Raw genomic sequence first — 23050 nt, forward strand, 5'->3', positions numbered from 1 at the left:
TATCAAATGGAAATTGCATAGTACTGGTTTACCTTGCTAGGTGTTGTGTGAATTTGATTATTATTGATCATTATCTTTCTGTAGCAAAAGTGAATAAAAAGTTTGCTAATGATTTTCTAAACTGATGACAGTCCATTAAAATACCTTAAGTAAACTTGGGGAGAACAGGATTGCTTGGTTGCAATTAGCCAGCTGTCATTTGTGTTAATCATTTATAGTGTAGAGGATGTCTAAGCATTTTTGTTAATAACTAGTACAGTGCTCCCCCTTTATAAGGCGGCCCTTTATACTGTGGAACAGGTTATAAGGCGGTACGGTCATGGCTCCCAAAATTAGTAGGGAAGGTCAGATTTTACATATTAAAAAATATGTGATTGTCATTCGCTTCATTCACAATGAAGTTGTCAATATGGGTGGGTAGGGTGGGCGGCGAGGGTGGGGTGAGGTGGGTTGGGATTTTTGGTTGATCTACAAAATTATAATGTTCCAGACAGCATAATTAGGGCTTCTTGTTTTTGGTATTAACCGATAAAAAACGATAAAACACCCCTGGTACCTTTCCCAGCTGGGCAATGTCCCTCCTTCCTGGCTTGTATCTATCATTGATTCTCTCTGAATACTTTAAACCCACCCCATCTACTGAGTGGTAGTACATCCCTACATTTCTATTGGAGACTCCACTTGCAAGATTTAAAACGAGATTACAATTAGGAATGCAGGCTTTTTTGCGGGATTTAAACCTGTATTACAGTTAAGATTTGGGGGATTTAAAACAGAATTGCAAATTGTGGCAAAATGTAAAAAAATGCCTACACTCAAAAACACACAAGAATGTGCCCGTGACCATAAGGATTTCTTTGTGGAAGACAGCAAAGGAAAGAATGTTCAACTTAAGTGGGCAAGTACTGTCGAGTTACTACTATACATATTTTGACAGAAAAAAACGCCCAAGCATTTTGGAAAGTAAACGAAAACAATAATTTCACAGCATATAAAAAGCGAAACCCCCGAAAAAAAAAAAAAAAAAAAAAAAGATTTACATAAAACTCCAAAATAGCTAAAAAATAAGCACCGGAAAATGAAATTAATAAAAACCAAAAAACAGAAACCCTAAGCATAACACAGCATACATGGGAAGATGTAAACAAGTAATTGTTTGACAAAAGCAAGGTTTCTGTGCCCTGTAGCTCTCAGTATTGGTTTTGAATGTCCAAGAGTAGAGGGTTTCTAGTAGGGGTATTCTGAATAACTATGAGCAACCAATCAAAAAGGCATTTCAGTCCAACAAGTTTTGTACATATAGATAAGAAGTCAAACACTTTTTAAACATGTATCATTAGGAAATATTCTCAGGTACTATATACTGAGCTGCTGCAAAGGCACGATCATATTAATATTTGTTTCAACTCATTTTCATGGTCAACTAACAAATAGTTAACTGCTCCAGGCCTTATATACGTGTATACATGTGGTTCAGGACCTTTTCATAACATTTCCTCAAGATGTGCCTGACCTTATTTCCTAATGCAGGGGCTGCAGCCTGTATTTCACTTCTTTCATTTGTTTTTTTCTGCATAAAAGAAAAACAGCGGCTCGTACTTAAAAGCCTCGTGGGATTTGAATGCTAACATATTCTCTTTTGTTTATTTACATTCCAAAATAAATTTGTTCAAGTTTAAATACCACTTGAGGCTTTCGTCAATGATACAGACTGTCGTGTATTATTCTAATGACGAACTTCTCTCCAGTTTGTAACGTTCAGGCCATACTGTTTACATTGTATGTTCCAAATGTAAGCCAGCCAAAAAAACAAAATTCCATAATTTGCAGTGTTGGCTTTGTGTGCTGGTAAGATGACATACAGTATTTATCAAAGTAACCACTATACAAAATAAGCATTAAAGACAGTAATATAGACAATTCTTACAAATCCTATTGTATAAATAAACAAATGCATTCAAATTCTACAAACAAAAACACTTATTCGTCAAACTTAAACTCATTGTTTATTTAAATACTGGGTTTTTTTAAGCCTTAGATTTAAGCCATATTCATTGACTTTGCTTCACTGGTTTTATAGGAATTTAGACTTTTTCTTCCTGTTTCATTATAACCAGATAATTTTTACAAACACTATGAATATGGGCTGTTACAAACTATACAAACTTAAAAAAAAAAAAAACTCTCTGACATAAAGTACAATAAGGAGTGACACATAATAAGGAGTGACACATTGGCTGTGGTGCTGTCACTGGTCAAATAATTGGGCACACCTAAATTTATTTTATATATATATATATATATATATATATATATATATATATATATATATATATATATATAAAATACAATACGGGGGTGTTTAACTCTTTGAGCTCGGGGCTGACCTGTTAAGTTGACTTCTAATGTGCAATGCAATTTAATAATACTCTACCACGCAGCTCTGTCTCTGTAGATCTGTCAGGAGAGCTACAGCATGTAGACACATAAATATGCAACTCCTTCACTCCATTACTCAAAAAATGGTTCCATGAAATGCCTGTTCAAGGGTTTGAAGTTACTGGAGTTGTTTCTCGGGTCTGGTTCATCTTACTCAGGCAATGTTACTGAGGCCTGCATACCATTATACAGTGTAAAGATAGAATTCTGTGAACTGATTTTAATTAAAACCAATTATTTCTCAATAACTATGAGATCTGATCTGTCACCATGTTTTCTGACAGTTGCCAAGTGAAAAGTTCACATTTAAATAATAAAAGAAAATGTCGTCGTAAACTTTATCAGTTCTTGTTTTGCTGACAATGCTGGCATATATTTTGTCTATGTATGACCATATGTTCAGTTCCTTCAGAGACAGCAATAGTGTATGCAAAATCATAATGAAGCACATACAGTACATTATACTAAAAAAGGCCACATAGATACATTGACTTGCACTCTAAAATGGCTAATGCTTTGTGAGTTCGTTTTTTAACATATAATGTCACAAAGCTGGTTTCACAGACACCGATTAGCAGTAACCGTGGACTTCCTTCCTAAGGTAACATTTAGTGTACTGTTCTGGGTGGACATTCACTCGTCTCCCCTAATTTTCACCTCAGATGGCCTTGGTGAAGCTTGACTCCAAGTACAATAATCAGTCGCGTATCCAACTGCGGTGGGACCAGAGTAAGAGCGGATATTTAAAAAGGCAGATAAATAAACCCTGTTTTAAATACCATTATATACAGCTGTAACAATTACTATAGTCACACAATTATTGTTTTGAGATTCAGGTTTTATTCAGGTGCTCTTCTAAATCCCTTGTTTAAAAAGATACAGGGTATTAATGCTTGTGACAGAGTAACGTTGCTGAAGAGATAAATGGTTAGTGCGGATATGTGACGGGTGGATGTGTGACAGATTACTGTACATATTAGTCCACATCATAACACCACACCATTTGGTACAATATGGAACACTTGTCAGTCTCAGGACTAATGAGAAGGGGGTTTTCAGGTCAGCATTAAGGTGCGTTGGAAACCTTACTAAGGAAAGTTAACAGACCAACTGTCAGCATTGCACGTTACGTTTCATCAGTAAATATTCAAAGAGTAGCTGATCCATCATCACATGAGTGAGCTTGATGAGGATGTTTGCTGTTTGGCTCTCACATCCAACTATTTTTCTATGGAAAGGAATCTAACGTGCAGTGGGGCTCATTTGGCTTGAAGAAATCTTAATAGATGCAAATAGATTTCATGTAGTCAATAATTCATCTTTTTTATTTGATACTAGCAGCAAGGGATTAATGTTACAATGCTTGCCGCATTCATTATTAAGACGCCAAACATCTTTCTTAAGAAAAACTTGCTACACAAGTATGTGTCATCGCAGGCTGCCAGGAATTTGTGTTAACAAGTATAACTTTGCACACTAACAAAAGGCCAGCCATGTAGAGCATACATTTATTTAAAAAGAAGGGGCAGACTTCCCAGTCTTTCCTTTTTGATTTTTTAGTGGACCACATCAAGCTTTTTTCTCAGAATTTCCAACATGTAAAATAACATCCATTCTGTGGACTTAAACTTGCTGTGTAAAGCTGTTATAAATTCGTCAGTAGTGCAAGGAAAGATTTTTACTTAGTTTTTTTTCCATGATTTGCATATATATATATATATATATATATATATATATTTGGTAAGAGAAAAAAGGTCAATGTTTTTCATAAAACAAACAAAAAAACAACAACCCACCTAAGAATGTTCTTGTGATAAACATGCCTAACAAAAAGCAAACTAGCAAACAAAGCAAGTAGCGCCACTGAACAAATTATCTTTGTTTCCTCAGAAGCCTCCCTCAGATGAGTGGGCACACTGTCCCCTAAGATGTGGTCCATATTAGGCTAAGAAACCATGCTTTTGGAACCTCTAAATACGAGCTGCATATGTAATTAGGAAGTGTGTATTGGCTGTCACTATGAACCAGGCATGTTTTCATTACAGTTTGTTAAACATCACTGCAATTAAACCTAGCATCCAATGACTTGTGTAGCGTCGCACAATCTGGTTTATGTTTCTTGAACCTCCTTCATGTGCACTGCTGCTTGAAAGACATAGGACTGTTCCGCCTCCGATTTCTAATTGTGGTTTCTCCTTTCACCACATCCCTACCACCACAAACCCATCCTGCAGCTGAGCCTGCCTGCCATGGTATGTAATGATAGCCAGCAACAGCCTTTTAAGCCTCCTTTCTCTTGTCAAGACAAGGCTGTTTAAATAATGTGTCCTATAGAGTTGATATTCATCAACATTTGTTATTCAGTTATATGATTGCATTGAGTACAGCTCCCTTAATTATAAATAAACAAAAGGTTATAACAAAGCAAAACACTCAAAATAAATGGCACGATGGCCAAAAAAGACAAAATCATGCACAGACCTGCAACAAGTATCGTGCTGAACTATTTCAGCATGAGTAGCAATTGTTTCTTTAGTTTTGATTCTCATCTCTGTTTCTCTCCCGTTCTTTTTCCCTGAACACACTCTCCTTGCAATAAATAATAACTAAACAATACGTTTTAAATAATACAACACAAATACAAAATAATACATAATATAATACACAGGGGCGGGGTGTACCCCGTCACACAGGGCCGAGAGACGTTTAATCCAGGAAAGCAGCGCCATCTAGCCTGCTATCTAGCGTGTCATTATGTGTAGAAGTGATTTTGGCAGCTTTCAAGTCTAATAGTTGACTCACTCTGTAAATTATAGAGGGTGTGGTCTGTGTATATCTTACACCATCCAGTTCAGGACGAATGAATAATGCCAAGAGAACAGATAGAAATTGGAGAATCAGGTCAGATAAATTACAAAGCAACATTAAATTAAAGCAAAGTATGTAACTGGGTTTAATTGAACGATGAATTTGTTTTGTGTATATACTGTATTGGCATTTTTGTGCAATATTAATATAAGTTACGACCGTTTTAGAAGAATAACTAGTTCTTTAGAAGGTGTTATGATACATCTCTTTATATTGTACTAATCTGAAACAATGTTATAACAAAAAACAATTTGCTGTTTAAAAAAAAAAAAGAAATATCCTGATTTGACTTTTCCTGAATTGAAAAATTCATCCTTGAATATGTTAGTCATGTCCAAATATTATGTAGCTCTGTGACTGTTAACATACCCAATAGCCAGTAGTCCAAAGATGTCCTCAGTCGGCATCATATGTCCTATTAACCTGCACACTAACTCTGAGCTGGAGTTCTGTATAATCAGATACAGTACTGTATGTTGTTAGACCATTCATCAGAGCTGCATGACTGCACTGCTGTAAACCTCAGCTAAACCCTATGTGCTCCCAACCAGTGGTAGTGGTCATACAACTAGCAGCTATTCCTTTCCTTGAGATATACAGGCTGGCCAGTCCCAGATTAACTGAAAAGTAGCTTCTTATTACCGTAAAACTTCAATTAAACACCTCAGGCGTTTATTTACAATATTTGCCAGCAGACCTGGCGTGTATTGGAGACCGGCGTTTATATTAGATCTCTAGCCTCACATGCTTCATGCGGTCATTGAGAAGCCGCTAACACACAGCCTTGTAGCAGCATCGTAACTCAATTTAAACATTCCAGCAACTTTGTTAAAAGGTTGTGTGTCAGTGGGAACCAAGTAACAGTTTTGTTTTATAACACAATCACATTGTATTGTACACCTGCAAGTATAAAGCAAAAGTACTATTACTGTCTTTTTATATGCACTGGTTAACAAGGATACGGTATGCAAAACATTGGAAAATGAACAAGCAGAAGTACGTATTTGTATTTAAAAATGGAATTAGGTCTACCATTGTTAATAATAATAATAATAATAATAATAATAATAATAATAATAATAATAATAATAAAACAAACTTCTAAAATGTTTTTAAAAGTTAAAATGAACAATAAAAGCAATAAGTATCATTATCAAAAATAATGTATTTTTTAATCTGAAACTTGTACATTGTTAATACAACAAAACGTTAAAATACACCAAGAGGTTTGTATCTGGACTACTTTCAGCATGCTTAAAATTATCAAACCTTTTAATAATGTAATAACTGCATTAAACAAATATGCATTACATGTAGGCATACCTTAAATTACTTTTTCTATTGAATGGTATTTTGTCATATACTTGTACTGATTCTTGAAATGTATTTTTGTCTACGACTGTAAGTTGCCCTGGATAAGGGTGTCTGCTAAGAAATAAAATATTATTATTATTATTATTATTATTATTATTATTATTATTATTATTATTATTATTATTATTTATTGATCCTGATAGTCACTTTCATCGCTGTCTCTTATTAGCAGTTCATTATGCTCAAGCTCCTCCTCACCTTCCTCAGTTTCAATTGCAATGACAGAGACCCGGCGTTTAATAGAAAGCCGGCGCTTATTTACAATATTTGCCAGCAGACCCAGCGCATATTGGAGACAGGCGATTATTTGAGACCCAGCAATTACTTGAAGTTTTACGGTAACTTACAATGGTTGAGTTTACATGTGTTGTTACTGACACAGGAAATAGTGATGCGTGTGCATGTAACAAACCACAGCTTTATTACACCAATTTAACACTGCCTTTAAACAGTTTAATTAAAACAAGATGTCACATGGCACACAACCATGGATTTTGTGATGAGATTGATCTTGTGTTAATGTTCTCTGCGCATGTAAACCACCTTTTCTGCGAAACGGCACGAGAACTGTGCGCATGGCTAATTTGCATATGAGCTCCCCCCTTTCGCATGACGTCAGGTTGACAGCTGCTCTTGTCAAGTAAAATATATGGAGCCCGCAAGGGGGACAGGGTCATTTGTTCTCTGACTCGAGCAAACTATCTCGAGTTAAATTAGAACACACATGTAAACTCCACCAATGCTACTGGCCACTGACTTGTGGTCACTTTAAAAAATGGATTCTGTTAGTCCCTATTTTTACGGGCATGTTTCTGGTGATTTCCTGGAAGCTGCTTTCGAGGGCCCTAATGCTGTCCAGAAGTGGAGCGGTGTTATTTGTTTGCAGCTAATTAAAGATCATTTCATTAATTCCCTATGACAGCTCCTAAATATCAGAACTTGCTTCCAATTTCCTCCAATTAGTGTCTGTTTAATTGGAAATAATTATACTTCCTGCACATGTCTAACTACCACAAATGATTCCAATTTCCTAAGGGCTCGCTCTTTGTCCAAATAACCATTTGTCAGCTCCAGATTCACAGCAAGATACAGAACATCTGTATTCAATGGACCTTCACACCCCCCTCCATTTATTAGGGTTTCAACCCGAAATCTTATTTTATTATTATTTTATTTACTTTTTAAAGTTTTGTTTTTGTAGTTAAATTCTGCAGCATTTTCTTTTATTCTTCACTAAACACCAATAATATTTAGTAAACTATAAGTGTAAACTATAATGTGTAAGTCAAATAGAAATCCATAGCATTAAAATGTATCTAAAAATATGTAATTCATGTATGCATTACTTACATATGCCGTTATATATATATATATATATATATATATATATATATATATATATATATATATATATATATATATATATATATATATATAGTTTATTAAACTGAGCCTTAGTAAAATGTTACTTTTGTCCTTGCAGTATTGCAGATATCAAAGAGGGGCAGTTATTAACAGTGTGTGCTTCTGTTATCAAGGTGCAGGTGGCTTAGAGATAGAAGTCTCAAATTGAATGCTATTCACATCAAAATAAATCAATATATGTGACAGGCATCCTGGAGTTGAAAGATTTAAAGTTATAAACTGCTACCAGCTGTAGGTGTTTGAATCTGTGAAACATGACCGCGGTCGACAGCGTTCATTTCATGGAGTAGTAATGCAGATGATTGTTAACAAGGTGCTGCAGGTTTGAAGGTTTTATTTATATTATTTTTTAATAGTTCTAAAAGCTCTATTCAATTTATCTAAACAGCAATGAATCTAAATTCCACTGTCATTATAATCATTAAAATAAAAACCTGCCTCAGTTTTTTTCAGATTTTTACACAGATTTCACACTAAAAACACCTTCACTGCTGGATGTTCAATTTTCATAACATACTGGCCTTTACTGATTATTTAAGCAGTGAATATTAGATCCATTTCCATGTATATCAATTCAATATACCCCTTAGTTTACAAAATTCACTTGAATTATGCCTATGAGAAGATAAGATGACAACCATTTTCAAACTTTTTTTTATTCAACGTGCAATTTATTTCGAAAAGAAAATGTCTTGTAAATGTGGGTAAAACATTGATTATTTCCTCCTCTCAGTTCCAAGGGCTTGTTGGCTTAATGTCATGATGGAATAGACAGCTGCCACCTGTAAACAAATTACCCAAAAGTGTCCTTCACTGGTTAATGCAGAGATCACCGACAAACAAGGGTTAAACCCACGGATATTTCAGTTCCAGTGTGTGCCAGTTAGGTGTCACTGTGTTATTAGGCCATTCTGTTTGAGGTATCCAGCATCATGTGTGTGGGGGATGAAATTGCCCATAAGTACTATATTTAGAAATAAATCAAATGATTGCGAGAGCTTTGAAGCCACTGTTAGTGAGTCAGTATCCTGGTGGAAGTGTGTGATGTGGGTAAAGCCCTCTTACTGCGCTAAACTTCAAATTAGAGGTATGATAAAGAGGACCACTTGTTATCTCATCCATGGCAAATAATTAGGGCATCATTAGGATGGTCCCGTCAATGATAACTTTATAAAGGCAGTGACGCACAAAGAAGAAAGCTCTATGGTGTGCGTGAGATTGTGATTACATTTTAGTTTCCTGTGCCAGCTCTGATCAGTCCACTTGACAAGTCAACAGGACAGGAAAGGAGTTGTATTCAGAAATGCAATGGGTGTTTTTTTCATCAAAAAGCTCTCAAAAATACCACCCCAGCTTTTCTGTGACCTGAGACGACACCATAAATTTGGACAAATTTGTGATGTGGCCTACTATCTACTGAGGCCTCAACTGAAGCACAGACATCCAGAGATGAAAGTCACTGTGCCATCTGTTAAGAATTATTCTGGTGCAGTCTTGTTAGAGAATGTGAAGCATGTACATTATAGAAATCATGTGACAGAGATCGAATGATTCTTGCTGTTAGATCTCCCTCTCGATCTGTGAGGGCACTGTGTAAAAGTACCCTTAACTAAATGGCATGACAGTTTATTCCGTAGGGTAGGTGGAAGTCGGTCATTTAGGAAAGGGGCGGAGCTACGGTATCCAAACTCAATGACCCACACAGTAAACGACGTGGCATCCACGGATTGGAGGAGCAGATGCGCTCGTTAACCTGGGGTCATGAGTGAGTGTATAAATAGGGGACATAACGTAAGTGATCTGTTCCTTTGTGAATGGTTAGAAAACAACCTAAAAGGAGTCTCTGCATTTAAAAGAAACCGTGAGTGTTCTGTTAGTCTTGTAAACGTTTGTTCGTTTGTTTCAAGATTACTAGCACGATCCGGAGCTGCAGCCGCAGGCCAGCATTAAACCCGGACATCAGCACTTCACTTTCCACTAGACCACAAGCACTTACTTCACGCACTGTAGGAACTGTGTCTGTATCTTTGTGTTTTGTGTGGGTGATAAAACTGGACTTTTTGGTTGCGGGTCAGACCCGTGGGATTTTACAAACCGAAGTGATACACGTTACTGTAATCACTTCCAGCATTATTATTTACAGGTGTTTGCCATAAGGCTCTGGACATTGTAGTCATTTCTCAATAAACACCTTTGCACCTGTTCGTATTTGTCCGTGTGATTTGTACCTGCACTGCACTCACCTGTATCCATTTACCACTTTGCCACAAATCCCCAATATGTTATCCCCAAAAGCACAAACAATGATGAAGAACAAAGGTACAGGTTTTGAACCTAAACTTTCTGCCCCTTGGATTTTAGCAGTTCGCCCAGAAATAAATGTGCTTGTGATTAAAAAAAACAAGACAATTAGCCTTTTTTGGTTTGAGATAGAGCTTGCAGGGGAGAAAGAAAATGAGGTCTAATTGTATTTCACATAATTATGTTTTACAAGAACATCATGAATGATCATCAAGCATTCATTTACTGGAGACCCAAATAGCTGATTTCATTAAAGTAAATAATGCATTCTATTGCTAAGCATACTGCGTATCATTTAAAACAAACTCTATTTTTTGTACAGCGGTATCGGTGCTATGCTTTAGTGCGAGAGGTCCCAGGTTTACGCCCACCCTCCACCTGTGTGTGGATTGCCTTGCCCTGTGTGATGCACCTGCCTGCGTTAACCGAGTTCGGTACACAGGCATTAAAAAAACAGGCTAAAATGTTCAAGGCCTAGTGCCCCTGACTGTAGTTTGAAGATTAAAACTGTGGACACTAGCATTACTCCAGTTGAACACTGACCACCATGTCTGGAGTTTATAAGAGAGTCTTCATGTGTGGGCTGGGGGCAGTGTGGTGTGGTGCCCCATGGGACTAAACTGTCATATTTCTTTCTGTTCACCTCCAGCAGTTGAAACCACAGGTGGGCAAATTAACCATTTCATGTCAAGGGCTTTTCATGAACCGATCGCAGATGCTGGTGACAGTTGTGTACTATTTACTGATTATAATTATAGAGTCCTAGCTAGTTTAGACAGTTTGGGTGAAATATCTTGAGCATCAAAGGCGTCTTGGGTCTGCGTTGGCTGCACAGATTGAAGTCTCTCTCTCTTAAATAATTATAAAGGATAATTATAAAGGAGTAAAGCCTAGCAGATCCTGCTACTGACACGACATTACAATTGAGTTTAGAAAGATGTGGGACACTATTGTTTGATTGAAAGTTGCTGAAAAATAAATTAAAATAAAAGATACAGTGTTTTACGCATGAAGATGGCAACATTTTTATTTTATCCTGTTGGAGTTTCCAGTATACATGAAAAACAGTTCAACCTAAAGCTAAAACACTTAAATGTAAAAATAAATATAAAATTAGAAAAACAAACATGATTGCTGTCATGGCAATGCTATATGACTACAGCCCAATGGTGCTGGCTACTGTCAGGCACCATGAGAGTGTCCACTCACATATCTCCAAGCACATCTTAATCCTGACCTGAACACCCCATGCTAGCTGAGACTACCAAAAGGATGTAGTGACTCAATTGAGACCATTTAATACCACCCCTTGTCCCCTAAAAATCAATTCAATCAATATTGTATTGAAATGTACCTGGACTCAGAGAGAAAAAATATGTGTTCCTGTGTCTTGTCCTGTCATCTTGAATTTGTTCAATTCTCTTCCAGATATCGATGAGTGCTCTTTCGAAAGAACATGTGACCATATGTGTATTAACTACCCAGGGAGTTTCGAATGCCTGTGTCACAAAGGTTATACACTGTATGGACAGACACACTGTGGAGGTAGGTATTGGAAAAATAACTATATTGAGGCCATTGTAAGAGGATTTCTTGCTTTGGTATTTGACAGTGCTTTAAAAAAACATTGAGAATAAATTCTTCCATTGTAATAATACCAGACCACATTCTCCAGTTGTGCAATCCATAGTTTTGTGTGCATATGTCTGCATTAACTATGTAAAGAATGCTAGCTTGCACCCTTCTGCTAACAAAACCACTCCTGAGTTGGCTTTGGCTAGCTAATGCAAAATATAAAGCATGGTCTATAAATGTCTCATCCAAATTTCTGCCTTAACAGTGTTATTTCTTTGCTGAATTAAGTATTGCATTTCTTTGGTAAACCAGTAACACATTCTTGCGTGTCCCTTATCAATTGTTGTATGCTTTATTGTTGATAAGGTAATTATATTAATAGGCCATTCAATAAGAGTGGTTCGCTTATTTTGCTGATAAGCTTTATATCAAACTAATGGCAACCAAGATTTTTGTGGTGATGAGTCTATACTAATGATCAGTAGACTATAGCAAACAAAAAAAAACTGGAATGACCTTAATGTTTTAAGAAACTGTGAGGAAGAACTGTGTGCTTGCTGTCAGGAGAGCGGAAACTGTATCTTTTATTGGAAAGCAAAGCACATTGGCAGCAGAGTTGAGTTTTTTTTTTTAAATCATCTGTAGCACTTACTCCGTACACTCCAGTAAGTCTGAATAGGCTATAGCCTTTGTCTGCTATGAAACGAGCATTTAACTGTCAAATGCTTTGAAGATAGACCTGGAGTTGTGACATCTCGAGCTGAAGCATTTACAGCAATTGATTCCAGTGTTATGCTTAACTGAATAACAATGTGCATATTCTTGATTATAACTCCCACAGCAATAGACTAAACAGGTAAAGCCTTAAGGACAACTAATTAGTGACTTCACAAACCGCCATGGCATGCAGAGGATCAACTTCTGATTGCAACACAGCATGGCTGGATTCATTCTGTTTTCTCAGTAGCAAAGTATTGCCAAAACGAAGGCATTATTTATTCTAATAATTGTTCTTACTATTGTACTGTCACCTTAGAAAGATCTTTTCTGTAGTTATCTAATAAAAAAAAATGCTCAAGAGGTATAAGTAGTATTGCCAAACACATTTCAGATATAATGGGCCTGTTTTAATCACTGTTGTGATGTCTGTAGACTATGAGAGAGTTCACTTTGCCAATGTGTACAAGAATATTATTAGGGTTGAGTGTTATTTATATAAACCAATTTAGTACCAATTTTAGAAATGCATTTCAATGTAAGGTTGAAGTAAAGTTTGTCAAATTGGTATATTTTTAGGAAAGCCACTTACTGTCAGTTGAATTTTCTTATGTGTGATATAACAATGTCCAATTAAAAAGCCCCCACAACCTTCTCATCCATTAGTCTTTATTAGGTATAGTGTAGATATGCCCCAGTGTTGTTCTAACAGTGCAGCTATGTACATGTGATCAACTGGTGATTACATGTCTGTTGGTTAAGCAAGTGTAAAGGTTCTTGTATCAATGTTTTTCAGATATTGATGAATGCAGTATTAATAATGGCAGTTGTGAGCACGGGTGTGCAAATACAATGGGTAGCTATGAATGTCTCTGCCCGTCTGGGGTGAAGCTACACTGGAACAAGAAGGATTGTCTTGGTAAGTATTTTGTCAGTTTTGAACACAGGCTTTTAGTTACACATGTTTTCATCTTTGTGCAGTAGTAGTATTTCTTTGTGTGCTGTGTACCACATACATCTGAAAGTACTATTTGTGTTTCCATTTTTGCAAATGGTAAATACAATTCCAATGTAATTTTAAGCTCTCCCACACATTTCCTTTGCCTCCCTTTATGAACGGTCATGCTGACATCAAAATACAACAACAAATAGACCTTTGGAAAGAACGGTCTTAAAGACTTCCTAGCGGGAGGAAGTACAGTCTCTTTCAACTCTACTCCAGCTGTAGAGATTGGATACTTTGAGGTAGTTAAGAGGGAAGTGCGAGTGGGTTGTACAATACATCCCAATGATGTATTTCAGCAATAGTTTTGAGCATACAACGTATGTTACAATATATTAGAAAGGTTGGAATCAGATACAGGACATTATTATTATATTTATTTCTACTTTTTACTTTCCAAATAACACTTTATGTACTTTATAAAAGCCAACTCCTTCTTAGCGTTTTAATCCTGTGCGTTACCTCAGCGTATGATTCCTAGAATCACAGCCACCCTGCTTTATTCAGAAGTCCTACAGTACGAAACTGATCTGGTCACGTCTCCCTGGTCATGTAACCCTCACTCTTTCTCAGAGGCCGTGAAATGTCTCCCGGGTGCCAAGCCTGTCCCCAAGGCGCAGCTCATCTGTTCCAAGACTGGAGGAGTGGAGAGCTGTTCATTATCCTGCCCATCTAACGCACTGTTTGTTGCAGGTCAGTACCGGGTTCTGTAACAGTAGATAAGTTCTGTTGGAATATTTTAAATGACCCGAACAAGATTAATTTTACCTGCATGTGTTGATGTCATGATGACTCTGATCAGCCTCAAGAAGTTTAATTATTTAAAAAGTGGCTGCGTTCAGATTGAATTGACATTCCTTAATGCTGTAATGGCCCTAGTTTTATTCATATCCAGGCTCCTTTTGCTGCTTTTCCCATCAAACAATTTGCAACCACCAGCCTTAGAAAAGTTTCCATAGTAAAAACATATAAAAGTGTAATAAAGCATAGAGAAAGCATGGCAAAGTAGGGGTTAGCAATGTGGCAGGATCACAGTAGTCGAGGTTGGGCACCCTTGAGTTTAGAGGGTCACCAGTACACTGAGGTTTAATGCTTTAGCCAGCAGGCAATCCTTCTGAACCACTTTACTGACAACTGAAATATATCAGGTCTTCCTGTCAAAACATCTTCTGAATTCACAACATCTTTCAAACAACATGTTCAGACTTTTCATTTATTCCCGGTTCCTCTCCCAAAGTTCAGCATTTTGATTGGTTCATCTGTCCTTCCTGCTCGCTCTGGCACAAAATGTGTATACGACATTGTCACACAGAACACTTTATAACCTAGCAATGAAATCTGCTATCCGTCTAAACGCTGTTGTGTTGCTTAGCGTGTCGAGTTCTCTCTTAAGCTTTTATTACTGGTTCTTATTCCACCCTAACCCATGCAAATTATGTATTTATTTATGCATTTATTGCCTTTATATGGGGCTTGCACTGCATATTCATAAACCTGTTCCCGCCCCTCTGAACCTGTGCTGGAGCGAGCAGGTTGGACAGATGAACAAATGAAATGTTTTGCTTGAACAGGTTGAATTGAAGCAGCCGATGTTATGAATTCAGAAGATATTTTGACGGGTAGACCTTATGCATAACCAGATGTGAAACCAAAATAACTGGTCAAAACTGATTTATGACCAAGGATATGTTAATAAAATATGAAAACAATCACGATTTATGTTGAAAAAGATATTTCAGGAATATGTACAACAAAGCAGAAAGCTAGGGACAATAGCGTATTTTGTTTTAAACCATACAGCCTGTTTAATAACATTTTAAGTTTCCACCTGTCTCAGTGCTGGCTGTTTGAATACCTTAGCTTCTACTGACCTCTGGTGGTTTAAGTAAAAAACAAACAAAACAATAATAATTCCCATGTGAAAAAAAAGCAATAAATAAATAAATAAGTGGAGCTTAAAATAACTGATCTTACCTGCAACCCAAGTATTTAAAAAAAAAAATTATAATAAGAAATTATTTCATTTTCAACTTCAAGCCTCAATTCTGAGTTAAACCTTGACAAAATGTTTGGCTAAGGTCAGATTTACAAGTTTTAACACTGTATGTCACACCCTCACTTAGTGTATGGTTTGCATTTCTCTCCTCAGACTCTGAAAACAGTTACACTTTAAGCTGTGGAGTTCCAGGACAGATGACAAAATCCCCACAGAATCGGAACAGCACCTTACTCAGCTGTGGAGGTACAGTCGGTTAAATGTTATCCTCCTTAGCCAGAATGGTGCACTAACTGCTTGTAGTGGCATGATTTGAATGAAGGCCTCGCTGACCTCTCCATAGGGCAATGCTTGTGACATTGTAAACTGTATCTGTTCAGGCCAGATGTGAATGTGCAGCTCTCTGAGCCCCCAGCTCCTGTTGTACATTGTTTCAGCCTTTTTGTTACAGCTGGTGACGTCTTTAAACTCCAAGCTCCTGTAGACCTTGCTGATTTCAAGAAAACCATTATTTTTTTTTTCCAGAAAATGAATTCTCCCTTTTATTGCTGCGGTTTAGTAAAGTTTAAAGTTTCTTTAATAATACTCTACCTTGTCTTATTGGCACTATATCACTATATAGGACATCTTGGAATCCCTTTCGGCTAGAATCCTAAAACACAGCTACTTTAAGTCGTTCTGTCCTCCATAGTACAAAAAGGACAACAATCTTGGCTGCTGATGTAACGAGCCGTGTTCGTACTGCCATTCCGAATCATGACCCCTGTCGGTGAGATGAGATTAAAAGCTCTATAACCACACCTTCAGACGAGGCTACAGTTTGTGTGGTCGCTGGTTTTCCTGTGAAAAAAAAAAATCCTTTTATAGGTTTGATTTTGGTTGTACACATGAAAAAACTACAACGCAATGTGACACAATTGGCACAGAGCCTTCACCCCCTAAAAGGGAGGTCCCTCCAGGACAGACTTGAGGCATGATCCAATAGTTAGGATTCACACTAGCTACTGCATCCCTGTGGTGTGGATAAATAAAGAGGACTTTAGTAGTGCTCTGTCAGTAGTATACATGCTAATTGTTTATTATTATTTATTTCTTAGCAGATGCCCTTATCCAGGGCGACTTACAATTGTTACAAGATATCACATTATTTTTACATACAATTACCCATTTATACAGGTGGGTTTTTACTGGAGCAATGCAGGTAAAGTACCTTGCTCAAGGGTACAGCAGCAGTATCCCCTACCTGGGATTGAACCCATGATCCTCCAGTCAAGAGTCCAGAGCCCTAACCACTACTCCACACTGTTGCCCCAGTTTAATTGTTTAAAAAATAAAAAATAATCCTTTAATTAAATGATACACATGACACGATCCCTTTTAAAGAAAAGGGATTATCATGACTGTGAAACAGTACTGTATATGACGTATAAGAATCAGTTAAGTGTTTTTTTGTAAATATATACTTTTGATTGTCCGAGATTGAATTAAGTCGCTGGAATTGTCTTTTGCACTGGCAACATTTATCATTTATAAGTATTTATCTTTTTACAGGACACTGAAATGGGAGGCATGTTATTAAACTAAAACACTTAGAAACATAGCAAGAAATTCCAGTAGGGTTACGCTGTGCATTTTGAATGCTAATTTAGCTACTTCATATTACTGGCAGGTCATGTAAAATTGTCACGTGTAACAATTACTGGAAAATAAAAGAAGCTCAGCAGCAGTTTCATCCTAAATTAAAATGAAATATTCTTCTATATTGTAAGTCCCTTTTTATTGAAGCAGTAAATAATAGGCAGGGGTAGTTTTTTTTTTTTCAAAAGTGAAACCATTCAGATGGCCAAATCAGTTGTTTTGTTAATGTCAGGATGATTATGATTATGAACAAAATATCTTTCTTGGAACACTAAAAGGCGCTGGTATTTGCATAATCGGAACACAGCTCATTTGTTTTATGTAATGAGCCATTTAATTTGGCATAATAAAGTGAGCTGGTCTGAAGTATTTGCTATTCAAGTTGAACATCTGTCTCCCTTGGATCGTTGCCAATGAACTTGATCTTGACTTTCCAGTGGAGTCAGGTTGCTGTAACCCAAAATCCCATCCCAATCTCTAGTTATCCCTAAAAAGGAGGCCAAATTATAAAGTATAATTTCATTGCAATGTAATGGCCTGGCACCTGTTTAAAGATGCATTAAAAGCAGCTCTTTGTTTATTTTCAGTATTACTACAGTTAAGGCACACTTGATGAATGCAATCATTTAAATTTGTGTTATATAGTGACAGGCACTTTTCTTATTTTAAGTTGTTGTATACGTTTAACAGGAAAGATGATTGGATCAATCTATGCTGGTTAAGCCACCAGTTTATTTTTACAGCACACTGAATTGCATTAACCAACTATCTGTCCAGAATAGGTTGTTAATCCAGGTGGATTCCCTGGTACTATAAAATGCTCTAAAAAACTGCAGTTGTGACTAAATATATACAGTAAAGTGAACCCAACTCACTTAGATAAAGAAGGTAACCCAAGTCAATACTTCAAATTTAGCACAGAGAGAAAGAGAGGGCATAAATGGAAGCTGAGTAAAACTAAGATTAGAACAGAATGTTTCTGATGCTGTTCTGTTAAGGTAGATCCCTTAGTAAGGGCAATGGTGTCCTATACAGCAGTGAGCCTTGGTGAGCCTAACATCCTCAGTTTGTTCCCAGACTGTTCTTATGGTGTTATCGTGGCAGGGTGTATAGACACAATGTTGATGCTGCATCTCAATCCACTTTTAACAACAGCGTGACAACTTCTAGTAAAAGCCACACCAGGTTCTGGTAGCAAGATTATGACAGTGATTCAAAATTCAGTCATCAAAGTTTTTAAATGGCGGAAATTGAAAATGTACCTTCTGAAGATTCTTAAGAACTAAATGTTAATGCGCAAATTCTGAGCATGCACTAGTAGTGCACAGAATGCTGAACAATACCATGAAATGCCCCATGTCTTTTACATAATGATATTCTAAAAGCATGCAATGTGTAATGGCTCCTGATATGGTGAAAAATTAATGTATACGTTTAAGATATTTTTCGAGTTACTGTACAATGTCAATGGTAGTACTGTAATTATTTACGGCCGGTGTTTACAGAACCATTCGTTTTTTTGTTCTAGTACAGTTCATTGTTGTGTTTGGACTCAGCTACATGTAAGGATCACTAAGAACATTAAAGAAAATGCTGTACAGCTAAATATATTGAAAAAACATGATTCAAATATCAAGCAGAAATCAAAAACAGAAGAGAAATGCAACACCGTTTACATCTCAGTCAAGAATTACTTTAAATAAGCCATTGATATGTACCATTTAGACCAGGCATAATTTCATGTCAGATGACCAATTGAAAAAGTAATTCAATAGACTTTAGTTTAATAGTCAGTAGTTCAAAATTATAATCAGTAAATTAGAACCTGCAACATTCTCAGTTAATAGCCTGGCCATAGAACCTTTTATTAAAGTCATGATTGGAACATTGCTCCGGATTTGTTTTGTTTTTAAAGACCCGCACACACTGAAAATAATGTATTTTTTTTTTACATGCATTAATATAACTATAAAAAAGCTTTTAAAACGTGCCAGACGACATGTGGTGTAAATGAAATACCCAACAGTCTGCAGTGGGTTTGTAAATGAATAGCCGCAGTCTTGAGCATCCTGTTTTCCGAGAGCCAGTGGAATATTTCATAAGCAGGAGTTGTCTGCCGTGGATCCTTGGTATTTGGGAGCAGTGGTTTGTTGTTCTCAAGCTTAGGTACCACATCACATGTTGTTGGTGTATCTGAAGTTCAGAACAAAAGTTAGTGTGAATAATAAGCAGTATATTTTCCCAACAAGTCAGAGAGAAGACTGATCCTTATATAAAAGCATTGCATTACCATACTGTGCCACTATTAAAATATTTACATGTGGCTGACACCCCCAAAAAGATGTAATGTCCAATTTGAACCAGCATAAATGTTTGTGGCTGAAATGTTTTTGGACAGTACAGTGCAAAGGTTCCCAACCACTTATGTTTTCCAAAAAAAACTGAAATGATTTACTTACAAAAAATACTAACAATGTAATTAGGATGTCAGAAGGTTTGGTTGTAAATATTTAATAAAATAGAACATTTAGGGGCTGATGTAAGGATAGGCGCAGTGCAAACAATTGTGGCTGCAAAATCCAAATTGACTAGCGGCCAAGCAATTTTTTTTCACTACGGCCTATGTAAACTTAAGACAATGCAAATTACTCAACACACACAAATAATGAGCTGCAATCATGATAATGAGAGTCACAATGAGTGCCGACTGTGCATCGGGGTATTTAGCGGCTGCACTTACAGCCCAGAGGTGAGGTGAGTTAGGAGTACAGAGAGTAGGCGTTGTATGAGATTTGTGGAGCATGAAAATCAAACCAAACAAAAAAATGTCAGAGGAAGGGCAGCAAAGTCCTCTTGGCTCACGGAAAAGAAAATAAAAGTTTTCTGAGGAGGAGCTGAGAGTCCTTCTGGCTGAGGTCACTCAGCAAGAAATTGAGTTATTTGGAAAAGCCTCAGCTAACATCACTTACGCTACCGAAGAGACCCTATGGTCCTCTATAGTGGAGAAAGTCAATGCTGTCGGTGTTACCAGGAAGAGAATCAACCAGGTGATGAAAAGGTAGCAGGACCTGCAGAGCAAACAAAAGCAAAACTTGCAACATAGCACAGGCAGGAGGAACAGGAGGAGGGCCACCATCCACATCACAGCTGACACCACTGGAGAGGCAAGCGGAGAGGACAGTCCATCCCAAACAAAGTGACCCTGGGTTTGAATATACAGGGTCTTCTCTGTCTTCTCTGGTTTTCCTTCCTCTCCTTAACAAGAGTGAAGCGTCGCCGCATCAGGCAGTGTACCACAGCAGCCATCCTGAGGCCAATGACTGGTCTCTGAAGGTGTGTGGTGTTATACAGCTCTTCTACAATGGTTTGCACCTTGTCAGAGTTTTTGGAGGATCAGCAATTGCCCAAGTGCAAGGCAAAATCCTTACATCTCATTGTAATGTTTGCACCCACTTAGTATTCCAGATCCCTGTCCAATTCTGTGCTCTTTTCTTCATTTGAATACATTTCAGTATCAATTTAAATAGATTAATAATGCTAATTTGATAGTGGGTGGAAAATGGCAGGTGAAAACCATTCTTTACATACGCGCATTTTTAGTGACCACTAAAGTCCCACTTATGAGTATTTTGCAGCCGCAAAGCACTTTGCACGTATCCTTACATCAGCCCCTTAATTTGACTAATAATGCTCTGTTCTGTACATCAACCATAGCAATTTAATAAAAGCATATTAAATTGCTATGGTCGTTTTTGTAAAGCATTTGCGTACAAGTATGAGCTTCTAGTCCTATATGTTTAAGAAAAGTTCTTTATAAATATCTCTTTCTTTACTTTTCAGATACCTCAGCTCCACCTATTAAGCAGAAAGCCAGGTTTAAAATTAAAGATGCCAAGTGTCATCTAAGACCTCGCAAAAAGGAGAAATTAAGAGAGGCTCCAAAACCAACCTTGACAGGTAGGGTTTTTTATTTTGTTTGTTTGCTGTTTTAATTTCAAACATGAATGTTTTGGCGGGAACCTTTAAATTCTTTGGGCATTTTCATCAGGGTCTTTGAAAGCAGTTTATTGTGCAGGATTCAATTGCAGTTCACTTTACCTGAACTAATATTATTTTCAATGAAATTTCAAAGAATATAATACCACTTTTGGAATTGGACGCAGAGTATTAATATGTATTTTGGTTTTAAAAAATACTGGTTTTAAAGAAACAAACAACCTGAGAACACTTTTGAATCCTTAAAAAAATCACCATTTTGTCATCAATCTTTCTGGGTGGTTCATCATAAAAAGGCCAAACTAAATGACATTTTAAGCTATTTACCTTTGAATATATAAAAATCCTGTTCCATGAATGGCTCGCTGGTACTCTCCAACACACACCCTCTTTATTCTGGGAGAAGCTGGGGTTGGAATCACAGTACACTTTTTCTTTTGCCAGTTCCTGACAGTGCCTGCTTGCAGGTCAGAGGCGAGACATTTGTTTACTGACATTTGGTCTGCTGGTCTGTGAGGTGCAAACAGACAGACACACCCTGAACTGAGGAAGGCATCCCCAGCCCCAGCTGTGAACCAACAAGGTGCTCACTGTGTCACCAGGGCTGAGCCTTTCCATTATTACTGTAGAGTCACATACAGGCAATTTCACACCAACATACACAAAGCTGCATTGCTTATGTATGTAGAACTATGAACAATATGGAAGACACTTACAGCATTTCAGAATACAGAATGTTCCATTTTTAACACACTGTGAAAAACCTTTTTTCAAATGTTTTTTTTCTAAATATATTAATATGTTTCTTTTTTGTACTACTACATAATTAACTACATTTTTTAAAAAATGTGCTTTAATGTAGTCAGATATATAGCTATCATAACTTATACTAATGTATTTGTAAGTCACCAATCACTTTAATTAATAAAGAACAAATATATTAATTGTATTGTATTAATTTACTTATTTTGCTATATACAGTACCTCACTTTTTGCAAAATGTTGAATGCATGTACAGTTATAAGTCTCTGGCTTTAATAATAATAGCAACAATACGTGCAATATAGAAAGCTGTGGGTAGCATTAACTGTGGCATGCTTGCCTATGCATTTCTGAAGTTCCAAAACCTGCAAAGATCTGTAATAATGACGTTATTGCTTTTATAAGAGATTAAGAAATTCGGTATGTGTAATTAAAAGTTATATTTTCCGGCATGACACCCGCGTGTCATCTAGTAGTCAGTCAAGAGATAGTCATTGCAGATGATAACAATATTCAGTCATTTTCAAACCTAAAATAAAACCAACATGTGCTTTTGTCATTTGTATGCTGTTGTTCATTGTGTGCAGCTTTAGAAATAAGCAATCTTCTACTGCACAGCACATGAAAAAATAAACTTATGAATTACTTACATTTTGTTACCAACTTGGTACCCCTCATACCTCTCCCTTTTATATTTGCTGGCGAACATGATGTATAAATTATACTAAAAAATACAATATGACAATGTGTTTAACTGTACGTTAAAAGTCTCCTCATGGTATAGAATGGTACAGTATACCAAAAAATAATTGTAGGATTTAAAAGAGCTACACTCCAACATGCTAGCTATGGCAACGCTCTTTCTTAATTAATAACACTGTCTATGTACGGCTGTACTGGTAGAGTGCTGCATGTAGCATGCTGCATGCTCTCAGAGATGCAATCTAATTGCTTAT

General features: G+C 36.8%; 1 protein-coding gene across 4 annotated transcripts in view; it reads left to right on the top strand.

The window, feature by feature from the left end:
- LOC117415194 (signal peptide, CUB and EGF-like domain-containing protein 1) overlaps positions 1-23050 on the top strand; it is a 132883-nt gene that overhangs the window by 100224 nt on the left and 9609 nt on the right. For all 4 annotated transcript variants that reach the window (XM_034025220.3, XM_059026965.1, XM_034025222.3 and 1 more), the window contains 5 exons: positions 11836-11952; positions 13496-13618; positions 14276-14395; positions 15852-15944; positions 21177-21293. In XM_034025220.3, the coding sequence (XP_033881111.1) occupies positions 11836-11952; positions 13496-13618; positions 14276-14395; positions 15852-15944; positions 21177-21293 (570 nt within the window). The remainder of the gene's footprint in view (positions 1-11835; positions 11953-13495; positions 13619-14275; positions 14396-15851; positions 15945-21176; positions 21294-23050) is intronic.

The sequence above is a fragment of the Acipenser ruthenus genome, chromosome 7 (genome assembly GCF_902713425.1).
Source record: "Acipenser ruthenus chromosome 7, fAciRut3.2 maternal haplotype, whole genome shotgun sequence".
Taxonomy (NCBI): Eukaryota; Metazoa; Chordata; class Actinopteri; order Acipenseriformes; family Acipenseridae; genus Acipenser; species Acipenser ruthenus.